Source organism: Callorhinus ursinus, unplaced genomic scaffold (assembly GCF_003265705.2).
Source record: "Callorhinus ursinus isolate GAN/ISIS: 27379988/994484 unplaced genomic scaffold, GSC_fseal_2.0 scaffold35, whole genome shotgun sequence".
Classification (NCBI taxonomy): domain Eukaryota; kingdom Metazoa; phylum Chordata; class Mammalia; order Carnivora; family Otariidae; genus Callorhinus; species Callorhinus ursinus.
The window spans coordinates 3,626,395-3,646,647 of NW_027397097.1; the positions used below are offsets into that span (position 1 = coordinate 3,626,395).

General features: G+C 47.4%; 1 protein-coding gene and 2 pseudogenes across 2 annotated transcripts; all 3 read right to left on the reverse strand.

The window, feature by feature from the left end:
- Positions 1–4,473: 4,473 nt before the first annotated feature.
- On the reverse strand, positions 4,474–11,605 carry UCP2 (uncoupling protein 2). 2 transcript variants are annotated; one of them, XM_025848384.2, is made up of 8 exons: positions 11,085–11,605; positions 9,979–10,135; positions 7,415–7,639; positions 7,033–7,243; positions 6,012–6,206; positions 5,816–5,917; positions 5,309–5,489; positions 4,474–4,920 (listed from the first exon to the last, which is right to left on the reverse strand). In XM_025848384.2, exons 3-8 carry the CDS (start codon positions 7,538–7,540, stop codon positions 4,806–4,808), a joined length of 930 nt encoding a protein of 309 aa, XP_025704169.1. In that variant the 5' UTR covers positions 7,541–7,639; positions 9,979–10,135; positions 11,085–11,605; the 3' UTR covers positions 4,474–4,805. The 2 variants fall into 2 exon arrangements, with proteins under 2 accessions (XP_025704169.1, XP_025704170.1); XM_025848385.2 differs by lacking the exon at positions 11,085–11,605 and adding an exon at positions 10,298–10,383.
- Positions 11,606–15,710: 4,105 nt separating this feature from the next.
- On the reverse strand, positions 15,711–17,338 carry LOC112806337 (protein FAM91A1 pseudogene; annotated as a pseudogene).
- Positions 17,339–17,496: 158 nt separating this feature from the next.
- Positions 17,497–18,060, reverse strand: LOC141369893 (protein FAM91A1 pseudogene; annotated as a pseudogene).
- Between the last annotated feature and the right edge of the window lie 2,193 nt (positions 18,061–20,253).

Genomic DNA, 20,253 nt, shown 5'->3' on the forward strand with positions numbered 1-20,253 from the left:
TTTATTTATTTATTTATTTATTTATTTATTTATTTATTTATTTATTTATTTGTTGTTGTTGTCTGAATGCTGAGGCTAGGACTTCTAGTACAATGTTGAGCAGCAGTGGTGAGAGTGGACATCCCTGCCGTGTACCTGACTTTAAGGGAAAAGCTCTCAGTTTTTCCCATTGAGAATGATATTTGGTGTGGGTTTTTCATAGACGGTTTTTAAGATATTGAGGCATGTTCCCTCTATTCCTACAGTGTGAAGAGTTTTAGTCAAGAAAGATGCTGTACTTTGTCAAATGCTTTTTCTGCATCTATTGAGAGGATCATATGGTTCCTGTCCTTTCTTTTATTAATGTAGTGTGTCACATTGATTGATTTGCAGATGTTGAACCACCCTTGCAGCCCAGGAACAAATCCCACTTGGTCGTGCTGAATAATCCTTGTAATGTACTGTTGAATCCTATTGGTTAGTATTTTGGTGAGAACTTTTGCATCCATGTTCATCAGGGATACTGGTCTGTAATTCTCCTTTTTTGGTGGGGTCTTTGTCTGGTTTTGGATCAAGGTAATGCTGGCCTCATAGAAAGAGTTTGGAAGCTTTCCTTCCATTTCTATTCTTTAAAATAGTTTCAGAAGAATAGGTATTAATTCTTCTTTGTTAGAATTCTCCTGGGAAGCCATCGGCCCTAGACTTTTGTTGGTGGGGTGATTTTTGATGACTACTTCAATTTCCTTGCTGGTTATGGGTCTGTTCAGGTTTTCTATTTCTTCCTGGTTCAGTTTTGGTAGTTTATACATCTCTAAGAATGCATCCATTTCTTCTAGATTGTTTAATTTGTTGACATATACTTGCTCATTCTATGGTCTTATAATTGTATTTCTTCCATGTTCCTTGTGATCTCTCCTCTTTCATTCATGATTTTATTTATTTGGGTCCTTTCTCTTTTCTTTTTGATAAGTCTGGCCAGGGGTTTATCAATCTTATTAATTCTTTCAAAGAACCAGCTCCTAGTTTTGTTGATCTGTCCTATTCTTTTGGTTTCTATTTCATTGATTTCGGCTCTAAACTTTGTCTTCTCCTGCTGGGTTTAGTGTCTTCTATAGTGTCTTCTACGCTTTTTTTTTCTAGCCCAGCTAGTATCTTTATAATCATTATTCCGAACTCTAGTTCCAACAGCTTATTTATGTCCATACCGTTTAGGTCCCTGGCAGTCAGTACTGCCTCCTTGTCCTGGTTTTGTATGACCAGGTCCCTGAGGGTTCAGAGCCTGTGTGCTCTCACCTTGATAGAGTGGGGCAGAGCTGTGTGGCCTCTGTGGGTCCCCATTCTGCTCTGATTTCTCATGACACAAAATCTTTAGCAGGGCCAGTCTCTAGAGTGTGATGTGGTCATATTGTACACAGGAAGCACAGAGAAGAAAACAGTAGTCAGGGTTACACAGGGCAAAGATGTCATCAGAACCTTGAAGGCCACTCCCAGACTCATCCTGCTTAGAGGCAGCACAAAGGACCCAGTGCTGGAAACAGCTTTATTTCTTCCTCACTAGCCTCAATTCTCATCTGTGCTGTGGGTCCTGGGCTGCCTCTAGGCAGGATGGTGTGGGAGGCAGGCGAACTGGGTTCTACTCCCGGCCCTGCTATGGACTTCCTGGATATTACTACTCAGAACCACCCCACCCCCGCCCCCCGCAGGCCGCTTGTGAGCATTGGGTCATTGGTGTGAATGTGCTTGAACTCACTGCTTAGGTATCGGGGTTCCGGGATTGCTGCTAATATGGCCTCCAGGCTCAGTTGGGCCCGTGCAGACCACACCTACCTCCCCAACCTGCCTTCCATCAGTCAGCAACAGTGTGGCATGCAACTCTTCTGTCTTTTGAGTCTAGGTTTGAGCTCGGATAGGTCCAAGCTTCTGAGAGTAGGTGGCCACTTTTATGGACTTCAGAGGTACCAGAAAAGGCCCCCATATTATCCATATTGGATTCCCCCATTCAAAGCACTCTTAAGCTTGAGGGTTTTTTTCTTAAATGGGGATTCAGTGCACCCGTCAGCCATTTAAAAACTATCAGGGAGAATGCATCAGGAGCCAACCTTGAGATGTGTAATCTGGACCAGGGTTCTAGAAAGCACCTCTACAGTCCTTAAGGAATGTGGGCCTTGGAGTCAGATACACCTCAGGCATGTGCCCTTGGGCAAATCACTTTGCCTCTGAGCCTGCTTTTTTCTTTTTAATATTTTTATTTATTTTTTGAGAGAGAATGATAGAGAACGTGAGAGGGAAGAGGGTCAGAGGGAGAAGCAGCCTCCCTGCCAAGCAGGGAGCCCAATGCGGGACTCGATCCTGGGACTCCAGGATCATGACCTGAGCCGAAGGCAGCCGCTTAACCAACTGAGCCACCCAGGCGCCCCTCTGAGCCTGCTTCTTATAGCAAAGATTACAATCCTGATCTTGCAGGCCTTGTGGAAACCAGATGAGGCATGGCCTAGGTGGAGGACTGGTGGTAGCTGCCCTGTGCTGAGAGCAAGCAAGTGGGTGACAGAACATGGGGCTGGTGTTGTGAAACTCCAGGACCCCAGGTCTCTTCTAGGCCAGCAGGAAAGCCTGCCTCTAGCCTCTTCCTCATGGCGAGGCTCTGAAGGAAACGTGGTCTTAGGCCGGATGAAAGACCTTTATGAGATTTCTATTACCTCAGTGAACTTCAGTGCTACCTCATCTGGCAGGCAAAGCAGGGCTTGTCATATATACATTTTATAGGCTGTGAGGACCGGTTACTAAATTACTGAGGCCTGGGGCGCCTGGGTGGCTCAGTCGGTTGAACGTCTGCCTTCAGCTCAGGTCATGATCCCGGGGTCCTGGGATTGAACCCCGCACTGGGGGGAGCCTGCTTCTCCCTCTCTGTTGCTCCCCCTGCTTGTGCTCTATCCCTCTCTCTCAAATAAATAATAAAATCTTAAAAAAAAAAATAAATTACTGAGGCCTACTGATAGACAGTCCAGTGGTTTCTGCCACCTCCCCCAGCTCCTTGCTGTCCCAGGATCATGCCCAGAACCATGATGGAGTCCGGTGGCCTTGTGTCCATCCTAGTATCTGGGACACAAGACTGGTGAATGATCAGCTGACAGACATGCTTAGGGCAACAAATTGACCGTTTCCTCCGGTGCAAAACAGTGAGTAGCCTGCTTCACAGGACTAATATGAGAACTGAGGTGCTGGAGGGTCAGTCCTCCATTTATGCTGATTTCCTGCAGCCCAGCAGACAAAAGCCCCACTGTGCTGCCTACCACCTTCACTTTGGCTCAGCTCATGGCACCCACCCCTGTCCCTCTCAGGGACTATGAGACCCCAGCTCAATTTGTCAGATGCTAGGAAGGTGAGGAATCCCGGGCCCTCTTTCCTTCCCCAGGAACCTGTCTAATATCCTGGACCCCTTGCCAAAGTACTGAAGGGCTGAGCCTCCAGCTCTGACCAACGGGGAAGGAGCAGTAGTATTAGCTGCTTTAGGCACCTGGAAGAGGAAAGTCAAGTCTGAGCTTGGCTCCACAGCTGCCCAACACTTTCCAAAGGATTCCAGCACTGGTCCCTGGGTGAAGAGTCCACAGGGGGAGGGAGGAGTCTGAGTCCTAGTCCTAGTTCAGCTGCTGACTTCGTGTATGTCCTTGCTTGCATGACCTGTCTCAGCCTTCAGCTTCTTCCAACAGCTATAAAATGGGCCTGCCTCTGCACGAGATGCCTCAGGATCCTGGGACTTCACCAAGTCCCCAACCCCTTGAAACAGATGTAGAATCTGCTTTCCTCTGAGGACAGGTAGTAGGAACAGGCACAGGAAGGTTGACACCCTGTGCAGCCTAAGCCCTGGCTTGGCACTGCCTCCTTGGGATCTCTAGCTCAGGGACAGGGTGACATTCCAAATCAAAGTATCCTCAGGGAGGAAAAAAAAAGTATCCTCAGCTTGAGGCCTCATGTTCGCCTTGCAGCCTGTCCCATTCAGTGCAGGAATACTACCCCCAAGGGTGTGACTGTGGAGGATGAGAAGCAGCCTGACTTTCCCTCACTAGTCTGGGTCTTTGGGGAGGTTTCCCATTTGTAGAATGGAATAAACTAAGTTCATAGCATCTAAGATTCCAAGTTCCTCTAAATCTTCCAAGAAGCACAGGAGATATGGGGCAGATAGGAACACACTCATTTTGCAGATAAACAGGGGCCAGCTGGAGGGCTTAGAAAGGCAGGTGCTGGAGTACCAGGCAGGTGAGTGAAAGCTCATGTGACCTGGTGAAAGTGAAGCCACTACTGTGACTCCCGAGTGATCCTTCACTTGCCATCTAAGCCCTGGGCCTGGTCTGGAAAGAGAAATGGACAAGATGACCTCCATGGGCCTCAGATTGGATGCTGGAAGCAAAAGGTGGGTCATACCTTCCTAAGTCAGGTGCCAAAAGGGCCCACTGGACCAAGACCTCTGGTAAGAGCTATGAGAGAGGGAGGAGCCACCAAGGTTGAACCTGTTTTATGGGTGACATGCTGGCTGGGCTGGGCTTGGGGGCAGAACAAAGAGCTGGGCTTAACTTTTCAAGGGACGGAAGGCTTGGGATCCTGGCTGGTGCCAGGCCTCTTACAGTGTCAACTGGGGTCAACTCTACTGCGACTGAGAGGCAATGGGGAGATGAGGTAGGGAAGAGGGGTGAGACTGTGGGGAGAGGAAAGGGAGGTGGTGGGAAAGGGAGTGGAAGGAAGGGGTGAGGACAGAGGGAAGGGAAGCAGGGCCTGGCTGGAGCTGAGCCAGAGCCAAAGCCGGAGGTGGTGGGGTCAGCGGCAGGAGACGCTCAAAAGGGAGCCTCCCGGGAAGTGCAGGCAGCCATGAGGGCCCGTTTGAGCTGCTCATAGGTGACAAACATCACCACGTTCCAGGAACCCAAACGGAGAAAGGAGGGCATAAACCTGGAAGAGAGAAAACACAGGTCACAGATGGCAATCTGGGGATTCCTGAGGGCACTCCCATCTCCCGCTTACCCCACTGGGCCATGATATCCAACCCAACCCAGCTGCTCTGTCCCAAAGGAGGTTGGGAGGGCCCAGGGAACACAGCCCCACAGCTGTGTGGCCGTGAGCAAAAATCCCCCAGGAGTCTCCATTTTAATACCCATGATGTAGGATGACAACTCTGGAAGTAGTTAAGAGCATGAGAAAATGCCGGTGAAATACCAGGACCCGGATCAGAATAGCTTGACAGCTGGTTGCTGATCAGTTCCAGGTGGTTCTCTCCCACTGTGTGTAGGTATGGGTAGCCAGGAGGTTTGGAATTGGGTAGGATGGATCCAAGGCTCACCCTTTGTAAAAGGCTCGGGGACCCTCCTTCTGGAGCATGGTGAGGGCACAGTGGCCAGCGCTGCTGTACTGGCCCAGGGCAGAGTTCATGTATCTCGTCTTGACCACATCGACAGGGGAGGCAATGACGGTGGTGCAGAAGCCGGCCCCGAAGGCGGAAGTGAAGTGGCAAGGGAGATCATCTGCCAAGGAGGAGCAGGAGAGGCAGTCAGGACTCCTCACCCCATCATTCCAGAAGGAAAGAGATGATTAAAGTAGCTTAGGGGTCTGACGGTTTTAGAGAGAGACTCTAGCTGGGACTTCTGATGACCTGAGTCATGTTGCCTCAGTGCCTAAGTGTGCCAAGTGGGAGCTTCATCCCAGCTGGCTTCAGTATGGTAAATCTAAACTCATTCCACAAGCAGAGGGGAAGTAGGATGAAGAGATGTGATCGTCAGGCAACCACACTCCCACATCTGATCCTAGATTGCGGGAAGGGCGAGACCCGGCACCATTTACCCTAACTCACCTGTCATGAGGTTGGCCTTCAGGAGGGCATCCTTGATGAGATCGTAGGTCACCAGCTCAGCACAGTTGACAATGGCATTACGAGCAACATTGGGAGAGGTCCCTACAGAAGGAGAGGGTACCGATGTGAGACCAGGGAAAAGCGGGGGAGGACGAGGAGGTCGGGAAGAAGAAACACCCAATACACGGAAACACACCTTTCCAGAGTCCTCGGAACCCTTCCTCTCGGGCGATGGTCTTGTAGGCATCAACAGTGCTTTGGTATCTCCGGCCTCTTCCAGCCCGGGCCTGAGCCTGGAACCGGACCTTTACCACATCTGTGGGCTGGGCCACAGCCACAGCCAAGGCACCTGTGGTGCTGCCTGCCAGGAGGCGGCTCCCAATGCCAGCATCTGTGGGAGAACCATGGGGGTCAGTGCCCGGCTGGGCTTGTATTCATCTTCCGCCTCTCCTCACCAAAACCACCTCATCACTGTCATCTCTTGCCTTTTGGGAATAGGATCCAGACAAGCTCTTGCTCGAAAAACTCCTTGTATCAAAGAAAACAACACTGTGGGTGTCTACTGCTTGCGAGGCACAGGTCATAGCAAGGAGTTGGACAAAACGAGACTTAGCTCAAGAGGGCAGAGGCCCTGAGAAATCATAACCCTTTCCATTTGACAGATGTGAAGACCGAGGCTCAGAGAGAAGTGGCCTTCTCAAGGCCTGGGACCCATAAGATTTGGGATCTCATGCCAGATCGATTTCTCCCCCTTCCTGTAATCTTGGGAAAAGTCAACCTTTTGATCTGGGTTCTCAGTTTCCACATGTGTAAAATGGAGGGTGGGCAAGGCATGCTGAGGAGATGAAATGGAAGAGTGACCTTGGAGGTGAAAGTCTTGGGTGTGTTTTTCTGGCTTCCCACGGTGTGTCCTTGGCCAAGTCCTTTCCACCCAGCAAGACTCAGTCTCTTCATCTGTAGATGATACCACCTACTCTCAAAGTGGTTGTGAGGACCGTCCTGGGAGGATGCCCTGCACAAAGCTTAGCATAGCCCAGGTGTTCAGGAATCATTAAGAGAATCAAGGTCCCTTCCAGTTCTCAGTTCCTCTGATCAGCCTAGGGATCTTGGAGCCTCAAGGAGCTATGCAGCAAATCATCAATCAAGGATGATTTGGTGGGATCAATCATCACAAAGAAGAAAAGGCCAAGGGGCCTATGGCCCTGTTCCACACTCACGCTCAGAACCCTTGGTGTAGAACTGCTTGACAGAGTCGTAGAGGCCGATGCGGACAGAGGCAAAGCTCATCTGGCGCTGTAGGCCAGCGACCAGCCCACTGTAGAGGCTACGAGGGCCCTCGGTGCGCACCATGGTCAGGATGGTGCCCAGCACGCCGCGGTACTGGGCGCTGGTCGCGGCCCGCACTGGCCCCTGCCTTTCTCCTTGAATCTGCAAGGTCAAGATGGGTGGTTAGATGGATAGGCAGGTTGCCCTCCCCATCTCCTGCCATCCTCATGCTCCGAACTTTACTGTTCTAAACACTTCCCTGGCCCTTAAGGAGTCTGTCTTGGGGCAGAACAGACTAGACGACATCAGGAACCCCAGGCTTCATCCCCTCACCTGCAGCCGGACTTTAGCGGTGTCCAAAGGAAAGGTGATGAGATCTGCAATGCAGGCAGCTGTGCCTGCCCCCAGGAACTTCACAGCGGCAGTAGGGGGTACATCCGTAGCCTTGAACCCAACCATAATGCTGATATCCCGCTACCTCCCAGGAGATGAAGAAGGATTGGAGAAGGGGACAGCTTCAGTCAGCAACAAGACAAGATAGAGGAACTCTGCCGGACTCTAAGCCAAGGAAAGAGAAGTCCCATTAGTAGCAGTATGCCCAGTCCCTTCCCTGCTCACCACCCCACCCCTACCTTCCCTGACAGTATCACCTCCCTAAGCAAGAACCAGAGCAACCTCGTGAGGGAAAATAGGAGGGAGCCCTGGAGGTACTCAAATAGGGGCTGGAGAAGCAATTCCTGCTGGAGGAGATCTGTGGATCTCCTCTCCTTTTTGTGAAGCGCCCCCTCCTTTCCACTACAGGGAGAGTCTGGCTCAGGGCCATCTTAGTGCTGCCTCACAAACAGGCAGTGACCCAGCCTTTTGTCTGCTGGGTGCAGAGAGTTCGCTGGCAATGCCCACATTCCTGCTTCTGCAGATCTGGAGGACAGGCAGAAGTGGGGAAAAGGTTTCGGTCAAAGACCTGACAGGCACAAACTCACAGGCTTATGCCCTGGATTTCTGAAGCAGGAGAGGTTCCTATGGGTCTGAAATTGCCTAAGTCTAGAAAAAAAGGAAGGGGCAAGACCAGCACAATCCTTTCCCAGACCATTAGTCTAATTCTCTTCCCCAGCCTGCACAACTGGGGCTCTCTAGAGTCATTCTTTCAAGAAGACTGCTTTGCTGGGTGTTGGTTTACTGAGATGCAGGAGATGAGATCACCCTAGAGGAGCCTTACTGTCTGGCACAGGGAGGGGCAGGTTATTCAAGCTGCATTTGGGGCTTGCAGGACAAACTCTCAAAATGTGGAGGGAACAACTAACTCGCATGAGGGGAGAGGTAAGGATGAGTGGGTGATCAGAAAAGGTAATATGCAGCTGGGCCTTGAAGGATCCTGGGCAAATCTCAGGGCTGAGAGCAGGTGCACAGGCACTGGACTCTCTCGCCCAGGGAAAACCGTCTCCTTCTCTGGCCAGTTTCCTCCCCTTCAACACAGGGGATCCACATCTTCACCACAGGAGGGGCAAGCATGGGGAGGTGCAGGTCAGAGCTATGAAGAGTGACACAGGAAACCAAAACCTCCATTTTTTTTCTCAGAGTTGGAACAACACCCTTCTCTGCTGACTCCGCAGCCTGGGGAGGAAGTGAGCCCAGTGCCCCAGTGGGGGGCGGTGACCTGCTTCTCTCTTTTGCAGAGTTCACGTCTCTGACTTCAGGAGCAGCTGCTCTGAGTTCTGCCTGATTGGCTGCCCGTCACTGGGGCCACAAGGCAAATGCTGGCCAGCAGAGGGAGGATGTGGTTGGAGTCGGTTGAGCACACACAGACCCATGGAAACAAACAGCTGCTTCCTCCTGGGCTTCTCACTCCAGGTAGCAGGGGCAAACAGTGAAATCCAGAGGCTCCTCACCACTCAGTTACACTCAGAGCTCCTACAGTAGGCCAGGCCTGGTCTTATTTGAGTTTCCCTGGAGCCTGGCCATATGAGGCTCAGTGAAGATTGGTAGTCAGAAGACAGAATGGGTTGATGAAGGTGCTTCAGGCACCCCAGCTTCCCTGCTTGACCTAACTATACCCCAGGACGTGTTCCATACCTTCCCCACCCCACTGCCTGGAGCATTCCGTTAGCTAGCTCTTCAGAGCAGCCCTGTGAGGCGGCTGCCTTACTTCCACGTTACAGATGAGGGAACTTAGAGCTACATGTACAGGCTCCAAAGCTTGCACAAAGCACTTTGCTTTGTGCAGGCGTCCAGAACATTTCTCTCCCACTGTTTTCTCGGCACCGGCACAGGCAGGGCTTTTGCAAGGAAGTCTAACACCCAAGTTCTCTCTTGCCAATCTGACAGTTCTGAGAAGGGTCAGGCAAACAGTGTCCCTTCTCTGGGCATCAGAGACATGACAAATGAATCAATTGTGTCCTGACCCTGAGCGAGGCTGCGCTCTGTGAGGACCAGAGAAGAACAAGACCCAGCCCCTGTCCAACTCAAAAACACATGCACAAGAGTCTCAGCTGCCATTTCAAACGTTGCTTTGGGTTTGCCCAGGTCTTTCAGAGGTGTGAGTATGGGTGCAATGGTCACCTGTGCTAAAGACCCTACTAAGAAGACTAAGTAATACTCAAGCCGAGAAAGAGTTTGTCCTAGCTCTGCTGCTGACTTCCAGGATGGCCAACGGCTAATCACTGTCCCATCCAGGCTTCAATTTCTTCCTTTGTAAATATGGGGACCACCATCCCTGGCTTGTCAAGGTCAACTTAAAGGAGAGAATGAAACCAGGGATATATGAACGTGCTTTGTGAGCTCTGAAGAGCAACTTTACTGGGGGTGGTGGTAGTTATTTTTGCTAATATCCTACTGACTCCCACCCCCAGGCCAAAGCACTGCTGTAGGCAGGAGACCCCTCCCTCAGACTGGACTCTTACCCAGCTTTGTACGGTCTCACGCTGAGGCCTCCAAGATCAAGCTTCTCTAAAGGCATCCCATTCTTCAAAGCTGCCAGTGGCTATCATGGCCCGAACCTCTTGGTTTTCCATAGAAAATGGCTGGGAGACGAAACACCTAATAGTCATACTATGTGTCCTGTGGATGAGGGCAAAGAGGAGAGTTTATTAAGATTTCATTTATTTATTTAGAGAAAGACAGCATGTGAGTGGGGGTAGGGGCAGAGGGAGGGAGAAAATCTCAAGCCAACTCCCTGCTGAGCAGAGCCCAATACCAGTCCCACGACCCCCAAATCCTGACCTGAGCAGAAGTCAACAGTCCAAGGCTCAACCGAATGAGCCACCCAGGCGCCCCAAGAGGAAAGTTTAGAAAGGGAAATCTGCCTTAAAGGATCACACTCCAGCAAGGAAAGGGCCAACCCACACAGTCCTTAAGGGGGGAGATGGGGAGGAGTAAGGAACAGGGTCCATTTCACCCAGGACAGCTGGGGACTAATTAAGTGCACACACTGGAGGGGGGAAATGAACCCAGGAGTCCTCCCTCCTCAGTCTGCTCTCTTAGTATCACACATTGGCTCCCTTCCAGCTTTTTGCTTTAATGGCACGCTGTACTCTGGAGAAGCATCCCCCAACACAGCAGACTCTGGTGAATGGGAGTGTTGTAAGGAGGTCATGTTAAGTCAGAGACTCTGAGTGTCGACTAGGCCCCAGGCGCGAGCTGTGAGGAGGCTAGAGGGACTGAGAGCCGGCCCTGCTCAAAAGCTCTTTTCCTCCGGAGGGGAAGGTCATTCAGATCGTCATGGACGCGCCGAAAGCCCCCACCCAAGGCGGGGCTGGGCATCCAGGCCGAGGGGAGAGGTAAAGAACAAAACAGCTAATTGAACGTGAGAGGTAAAGAACAAAAGGGAGAGAGAAAAAGAGAAAAGGAAGAGAGATAAAGAAAACGAGGACAGAGAGGAAAAAAAACAAGACTGGCTGGGAGAAGAGGAAAATTAAAGAGAGGGAAGGGCGCGGGTCAGGCCGCCGGGGTAGCGGGCTTGCCGCATGTTTAGCTGGCGCAGGGCTGCGCGGGCGGGACCCGGGCTCACCGGGCTGCAGGGAGAACACGAGAGTGCCGGCGGCTCTGTCTGCGGGCGGAGAGCGCGTAGAGTGAGAGCAGACGATCCAAGAGGGGTGCTGGTGAGCTTGCAATGGGGTCCGCGGAGCCTGTGGCGCGGTTTAGGTCTCGGGAGGCGGGGCCTGCGCGGCGGGGCGGGGCCTGCGGGCTCGGCGGGGGTGAGGCGACCCTCTAGCCACCACCCTTCCGCAAGGGCAGTCACGCCTAAGGTTCCCTGCGCGCCTTCCTCCACTCCCAACTCCGTGCGGGCTGATTCCCGCATCTACCCGTTCGTTCCGCCGCAGGGTCACTCCCTCGTGCCGCTTCACACATCCCCAGTCCGCCCACCTCCTGGTGAGAATGGCAAGGCTGACGCCTGGAAAGAAGCAGAGCCTGCCCAGGGTAACACAGGCCTCTGCTCCTCCGGCACCCCGCCAGGGCTCTTTCTGACAGCGCCCCCGGAGGTTCGGGGGGAGCGCACCCTCCCTTCACCGGCCCAGTCCGCGACCCCGGACCAGGAAAACAGAACGCCTGCCTCCGGCCGCTCTCGACGGGCGGGGCCTCCCGACTGCTGGCGATTGGCTAAAGCCGCGGAAGGAGCCCGCGGGAGGAGCCAATCCGGGCTCCAGAGGCAGGTGGCGGGTAAATTGTCAACGGCCGTGAGGCAACGCTGGGCTTCCCGCCATCTCCCGCCCACACCCGCCTCTCCCAGGGGACCCAGGGGACTTCCGACCTGGGCGGGACGGGGGCACCGAGCATGACGCTCCCGCCGCCATTTGCAGCCGAGTGCGCGGGCCAGCGTCCCGCGAGTAAGAAGGCCGAACAGGGCCCGGGCCTGCTGCGCGCCCAGCCCCGAGATGAGAAAGTGACTTAGATGTGCTGAACCTGGGTCGCCCTCAGGGGGCTGGCGGTCTTCTCGGGGTGACAGACACTTAAAAAACCAGTAATTGGGTCCTGCGGCTGGGACAAATGTGACTTTTGGGGAGTAGAAGGAGATAGGACTCTTCTTCGCCCTTGGCCTCTCTGTCCCTTTCTTCCTGCTTTCATCTTTCAGCCTCCCAGGACTGTTCTAAGGGATTAATCCAGGTTGTGGATGCGGTCTCCCTGACTAGATTGTAAACTTCTCCAGAGCAGGAAGCTATTTCCTATATTTTTAGTATCACAACACTCTAAGGGCCTACAGACAGTAGAGGCTCAGTGCGTGCTGTTTGGGCTGCTGTCGAAAATGCCTGGGAAAGCGTAATGGGAGGATGGGGGAGACCAACATTTGGCGACTGTAATTACCACATTCACTTTCAGTGTGAATACTTCGCATAATCGTGTGAGGCGGATATTAACCTCAATTTTACAGATGAGGAAACAGTCCCAAAGAGGTTAAATCACCTGCCTAATGTCACACGGCTAGGAAGTGGTGAGCCGTGACTTAAACCCTGGTTTACCAGGTGCCATGTGTTTGTTTCCTGAATTGTCCACAAGCCGAAATTGTCGGCTGAGAATAACTGGAATGGGCCTGGATAATTATAGCAGGAAAGAAAAACACCGAGCACATGGTCCTGGCAGAGCAGAAACAAAGTGCAAACAGAGAAGTCAAGCCAGAGAATTTTTTTCTGGCACTGTGGAGTCTCCCATCCACTAGCTGGGCCAGCTTTTGCACAGGCTTCTGTCTCTTGCCGTGATGAAATGATTCCCAGGATGCTCTGTGACTGGTGGTGAAACCGCTGATCTTGAGACAGAAAGAGCAGGTTGGAACTAATGGCCTGAAGATGAAAGTGTCATCCTGATTGCCAAAACAGGGAAGAATTTGGATTCCAAAGACTGTATACCCATGAAATGTTTAATCATCCCTGGCAAAATTCAAGGGCTGTTTAAAAAGATGATGTGTGAACATTTAAAAAGGGAAGTAGAGATTCCCAGGACCCAGCATGGATCCCTTAAGGAGAAATCCTGTTAAAACAAATTCTCTCAACACAGCAGTTTGAAAACAAAAACAAAAACAAAATAATCAACAAAACCCCTAAATGTTCTTTCATTTTGGATGGAGCCAAGCAGATTAGAGCAATGCTGCAGACACTGTACCTCTGGATTTTTAGCAAAGCCTCTTGTTCAAGTCATTAGAGGTCCTGTAGACAGATTAGAGAATGTGTGGATACAGGTAAGTGCATTTAAAAAACTTGTTTCATATCTATTTTGTTGAATATGTATATATACATACCCCAGTTTAGTTGTAAATACATGAGCCAATAATTAAATTGACAAAGTTTATAATGTTGATAATCATACCAGAAAACAATCCACTGTATTTACAGTTTTGGAACTTAAAAATTTTAAATACAAAATATTTGAAACACTGAAAATGAAAAAGACACAAGAATGTCATAGAAAATTGAAAACATCAGGTAATAAAAACCAACATGAGAAAATATTAAATATTAGACATTGCAAATGTCTCTACTAATTTTAAAATATTGAGTAGGTTGGCTATGTTAACTCCCCCACAAACACAAAATTATCTGATTGCATTTTTTGAAAGATTTTATTTTTTAAAGATTTTATTTATTTGAGAGAGAGTGAGCATGAGAGAGAGAACAAGCAGATGGGGTGGGGGGGGCGGTGGGCAGGGGTAGGGCAGAAGGAGAGGGAGAAGCAGGCTCCTCACTGAGCAGGGAGCTGGATGCAGGGAGCCCAATGTGGGGCTCCATCCCAGGACCCTGAGATCATGACCTGAGCTGAAGCCAGACACCTAACTGACTGAGCCACCCAGACACCCCAAACCCTACATTTTTAATGTTGAATTAGAAAAACACTGTTAAGAGTTAAAAGATGCATCTTAAGAAAAGTTAAAAGATGTATCTTCAGTCAGCAATAAAAAGGCATGAAGTACTGATACGTGCTACAACATAGATGAACCTTGAAAACAGTATGCTAAGTGAAGGAAGCCAGACACAAGAGACCACATATGATATGCTTCCACTTATATGAAATGTCCGAATAGGCAACTCTATAGAGGCAGAAAGTAGGGCTGGGAAAGATGGAGGGTACTGGGGCATGACAGGTAAAGGAGGGGCTGGTTGTTTTGGGATGATGAAAATATTCTAAAATTGGTTGCACCACTCTGTACTAAAAATTGTTGACTTTCTCTTTAAGTGGATGAATTGTATAGTATGTTAATTATATTTCAAAATAGCTGATACTAAAAAAAAGGAAAAAAAAACAAACAAAATGCAAATCAGGCCATGTTAACAACCTTTCAAGGGCTGCTTGTTGCACTTTTAATGAATTCTAAATGGGTTAAAAAAATTTTTTTTCCGGGGCACCTGGGTGGCTCAGTTGTTAAACGTCTGCCTTCGGCTCAGGTCATTATCCCAGGGTCCTGGGATCCATCCCTGCATTGGGCCCCCTGCTCGGCGAGAGGTCTGCTTCTCCCTCTCCCACTCCCCCTGCTTGTGTTCCCTCTCTCGCTATCTCTCTGTCAAATAAATAAAATCTTTGAAAAAAAATGAAATAAAAAATAAAAAAAAATTTTTTCCCCCAAAACTTCTCATGAGATGTCAGTGAATCTTTATAGTCTAAGAACTTAAAAAACAAGGTTAAATTATACATACCTATGCTGATTTGCATACCTTCAACAAAGTTCAGTTGATGTACGTAATTTATAGATATCCACAGGAATTCTTAATGCCTCATCAAAAAATTTCTCAATACTGCATGTTTATTGTTTTATACTCTTTCAACTCTAAATACCAAGAAGTATTTTCATAGGAAGAGTTAAATCTCTTCCCATTATCCCCAAAAGCATAGGTAAACAAAATATAAAATTAAACAAGATTTGTGTTTGATAAACTAACACATAAAATCACCATTACAATATTCATAGTGACGGCTTATAAAGGTTAACAGCCATCATGAAGCCTATAAAGTTTATCCTTAGATTTATAAAATGAAATGCAGATCAACTCAAGATAAAAAATAGTGTTGATTGCTAAAAAGTCTTTGTTTAAAAAAAAGAAAAAAGACACTAGGGGTCAATTAAAAAAAAAAGATTTATTTATTTTAGAGAGAAAGAGCGTGCTCAAGCCCAGGAAGGGGCAGGAAAAAGGGAGAGAGAGAGAGCGAGAAGCAAATTCCCCACTGAGTGGGGAGACCGGCAGGTGGGGAGGGGGGTGTCATCCCACGACCTGAGCCAAAATCAAGAGTTGGACGCTCAACCGACTGAGCCACCCAGGTGCCGCCTCAGTTTTTTTTTTTAAAGCAACTCTTTGTGGGCGCCTGGGTGTCTCAGTTGGTTAAGCGTCTGCCTTTGGCTCAGGTCATGATTCCCACATTGGGCTTTCAGTGGGGAGCCTGTTTCTCCCTGCCCCTCTGCCTGCTGCTCCCCCGCTTGTGCTCTCAATCTCTGTCAAATAAATAAATAAAATATTTTAAAAAAAGCAGCTCTTTGTTGCATTAGGATGTGCTATAACCTCAAGATTCCAAACAATATTAAATGTTTCCCAAACTATACCACAACACAAAGTGGTAAGTCCTACTACACCAGCAGGATGCTTTTTAGTGACTGGCACTATAAAGCTAACTTTAAGAAAGGAAAAAATACCAAGTGTGAATAACAAATGTTATCAAATTACTGCAAGTGAAGATTAGCAGTGAGGAGTGAGGAGGGTGACCCTCTATTCCGTTCTGATAAGATTGATAAGATTCCGTGTCTCAAAATACTGCATTATTTGCAGGAAGCTGGACTTCCATACCCGCATAAGATGGTAAAGCAAACTTGAAAAACTGGCTTTAGTGTGACTATCCAGTGTTAAAGCTCTTTCCTAGAATGAATGAAACATTAAGGACATGTAGACTGAGTTTTCTCTGAACAGAATGGAGTTGTTTGTTCGTTCTGAATGGAGTTTTTGAAGGCTTTCTTCTCTGCAAAGGTTGTGTGTAGCCGTTTTCCTATAAACGTTCTCATTTAATTCAGAGCTAAACAGGAACTTCAAAGCACAGCTCAAGGGGAAACCAGTCGGCTTCTGTTGTGGCAACATCAGAGTTCTGTTTTGTTGTTGAATCTATAGTTGCTTCCTCAGTGACTATTTCAGATGATTCTGTACTTTGATTTGCTCTGAGCCGGAAGTTAAATCAGGTTCTCCTTTCTTCTTAGAAACATCACCAAGGTTTCTGTTTGTAGGTTGTTTAGAATTTTACAACATGGTGACATAACCACAGAAATCCCTGCAAGCCCATTTTATTCCTGAATATTTGCAATGCTTTATGAACACCCATACTGACATGACCCATGACTCTCCTTGTAGTTGTTTTATCAAATGGGAAAAATTTCTCCCATCCCATCGTTCAATATCGTGAGCATGTGTGAAGTGAAGTAGGAATTACTTCAGGTTTATGACTCCAGGACATTATTAATGCTTGATAATGACCATGAAATATATCTGACCATTTTTGAAGTCTTATACTTTTGGACAGTAATAAAAATGGGGATTTGACTTCTGGGTGGTGACTTCTGGATAATGGGTCTAAAATGCCGAGCAGGTACTACTGCCAATGGGCTGGATCTATTAATGAGAGGAGCCATGGAAAGAAGCGATTTGTAATTTTTGTTTAGGAGTCTGCTGCAAGTCGTAGGGTTCAAATCAGGAAGTCTTTTACAGTGTAGAGATTCAGAAGAAAACCATAACTGGGTTGTTATTATGATGCAGAGACAGTGTTGTGTTTCCGTAAGTGCCTGATCAAAATATCTCTGTAGTCCGCACTTCTCCTTCCTAAATATTTTGAATCTTTTCTAATTCTGTAAGGAAGCTGTCCAAAGACTCCTGTGAGAGTTTGCCAACTTTTGGTGAAAGAATTCCCATCATTAGAAAGGTAAAGGTTGAGTCAAATAGGAAAGCATTATCTTTGTGTATCCTGTAGACAGACCCAAACTGCTTACACAGGCTATGTCAGGTGGATCTAGTATCAGTATCAGAGCTGACAAAGCTTCTTGTTCAGGACTCCTACTTTGCCATGCCATGATAAGAATATTTTTTGTGGGTGTAAACTACTTTTAAATTTGTTTACAGAGGGTACATTCCACCATGATAATGAAGCTGATCCAGATTTATTACTTGTCTCTTATGCGCAAAGCCCAATCAGCAATACATGGAAACAACATTCTTAACCAATGATAACTATTATCTCAAGGACATTTGCAAGCTAAGCAACATTATTATGCTTATCTATTGAAAGAAATATAGTTTCAAAGTAATCACCTAGTCATCTTGCACTCAATTCATCACAGAACCTTCAAGAGAATGAAATTGTCATTAGAGGGCAAGTCGTAGGGTTCAAATCAGGAAGTCTTTTACAGTGTAGAGACTTCTAGGCGGGGAACCTGCTTCTCCCTCTGCCTCTCTCTTTCTCTCTGACTCTCATGAATAAATAAGTAAAACATTAAAAAAAAAAAGAAAGAAATTGTCATTAGAGATTGATATGTTCAAATAAATAAATCTTTTATTATATAAACGATCTACCACATTATAATCTAGTGATTCAGAGAGTTGAGGACCTGAATCAATGATCTTAACTATAGTATATTTCTCAGGCAAAATGCATATCTTTATGTCATTTTTGTGATCTGACCAGTTTATACTCCCTGCCAGGTCTCTGGGATTTTCTGCTGGCTTTATTGGTACAAGATGTGATCATTCCTCCAAGTTTCAAAAAGAAAAAATTTGATGATCTATACTAATTCATACTATCAATATACTACTGTCTTTTAATGCCAAGAAACATAGACAGTCAGCTCTAGTAAAATTGGACAGATTGAAGCAGAACTCTTCTCATTTTTTAAAATGTCTTCTGTAATCTCAGCATGAGGCAAAAATGGTATTATCCTCAGGCCCACAATATCCAGTAAGTGGTAAAGGTACAGCATGGAACAGTCTCGAGTATAATAGCTTCTCAAAGTATTTGCATTCATCTTTCTTGACATGTTTATGTTATAGTTCTGTGTCATAACTGATGGTGGATATGTAGAGGACAACCTACTTTGCATATTTTCTCTGTGAATTTTATTTATTTTTATTATTTTTTAAAAAAGATTTTATTTATTTATTTGACAGAGAGACACAGCAAGAGAGGGAACGCAAGCAGGGGGAGGTGGAGAGGGAGAAGCAGCCTTCCCACTGAGCAGGGAGCCCGATGCGGGGCTCGATCCCAGGACCTTGGGATCATGACCTGAGCCAAAGGCAGACGCTTAACGACTGAGCCACCCAGGTGCCCCTTCTCCATGAATTTTAAAGACCGCGTCACGTATCGGCTAGCAGCTTGCTCTGTGGGTGATGTGCCTTATGTGGAGCTCTATGTTTATGGTGTGAGGGCCCTGGGACAGTTGGGGGGAACCCACTAGAGGCCTGGTGCCTTACACTTTGGAATTCCCCATGATGAGGGCTCCAGACAGCTCAGCACGGCAGACAAGAGAGAACAGTGTCAGGAATGCATCAAAAGACCCAGTTTCTTCATTAAATTATATTTTAAGGGAGAAAAGAAGAGCTTTTAAGATCTTTTTTTTATAAATAACTTTCTAGGCCCTAACCGACTTTCCTATGTGGACCATTCCTGAAATTTCAATGGGAAGATTGGAGAATGCTTTCATTTTGTTTCTCTCCATTTCAAAATGTTTGCCTTTATGGCTGTTTTATTTCTAGCTTTTCCATATCCATTCCAGAGTGATCCCTACTACCTTACGCCATTATTCTGTCCACTTCTGTTTTTTCCAGGATCTTGTTTCTGCAATCTGTTTCCCTTATCTTCAGTTTTTCTTCTACTGTGTGTGTGTGTGTGTGTGTGTGTGTGTGTGTGTGTGTGTGTAAATGGAAAGGAACCCTCAAGACTTTCCTACCCCTTGTACAGTGGCTTTTTCCCTCCCTTTCTCTGCCACACTTTCCAAACAATTGGCTATCCTCTGACTTCTCAGCCTCTGGCACAACTCTTACATATTTGATGAATGAATAAAAGAATGATCTCACATTCATCTCATTCGCTTTATGCCAGCCACACACAGCCTTCTTCCTGTTCTCTGAACATGCCAAGCTCATTCCCATAGGGCCTGTGGGCTGCTTGTTTCCTTATCCCGGAACACTTCCTCAGATCTTCCTGGCCAGCTCCTCTCATCATCCCTACATATATACACACACATACACACAGAAACATAGACACGCAGAGATACACAGAGGCACACATGCTTCTCGGAGATCACCAGTGATCTCTTTTTCAAATTAAGTGCATTTTTTAAAAAAGATTTTATTTATTTATTTGACAGAGAGAGACACAGCGAGAGAGGGAACACAAGCAGGGGGAGTGGGAGAGGGAGAAGCAGGCTTCCCACTGAGCAGGGAGCCCGATGAGGGGCTGGATCCCAGGACTGCAGGGCTGGATCTCAAGACCCTGGGATCATGACCTGAGCCGAAATCAAGAGTCAGACGCTTAACTGACTGAGCCATTCAGGTGCCCCTCAAGTAGAGTTTTTATTGGGGTATAACATACATATAAAACAGTACACAAACAATAAGTGTACAGCAGGATAGACTTTCAAAAATTGAACACCCCTATGTAATGAGCACACACCTCAAGAAACATTATTAATATTATATGTCAGTGATACCTCAGTAAAGCTAGAAAAAATAAAATTAAAATTAAAAAAACATTATTAACACCCTCCTATCACTGTTCACCTAAAGAATAACCACTATCTTAAAAATCATGTAAATGGAATTATACATTATGTACTATTATGTGTCTTTCTCTTAACATTATGTTTGTGAGATTCATCCAAGTTACATGAAGCTATAGTTCTTTAATTCTTATTGCTATATAGTTCTCCATCATATGAATATATCCACCTTATCCATTCTACTGTTTTTTTTTTTTAAGATTTTATTTATTCATGAGAGAGAGAGGGAGAGAGAGAGAGAGAGAGAGAAGCAGAGGGAGAAGCAGGCTCCCAAGGAGCAGGGAGCCCAATGCGGGACTCGATCCCAGGACCCTGGGACCATGACCTGAGCCGAAGGCAGACGCTTAACCATCTGAGCCACCCAGGCACCCTCCATTCTACTGTTGATGGGCATTTATGTTGTTTCCAGTTTTTGTCCATTACAATAGTACTGCTGAACTAGGGCATAACCTTT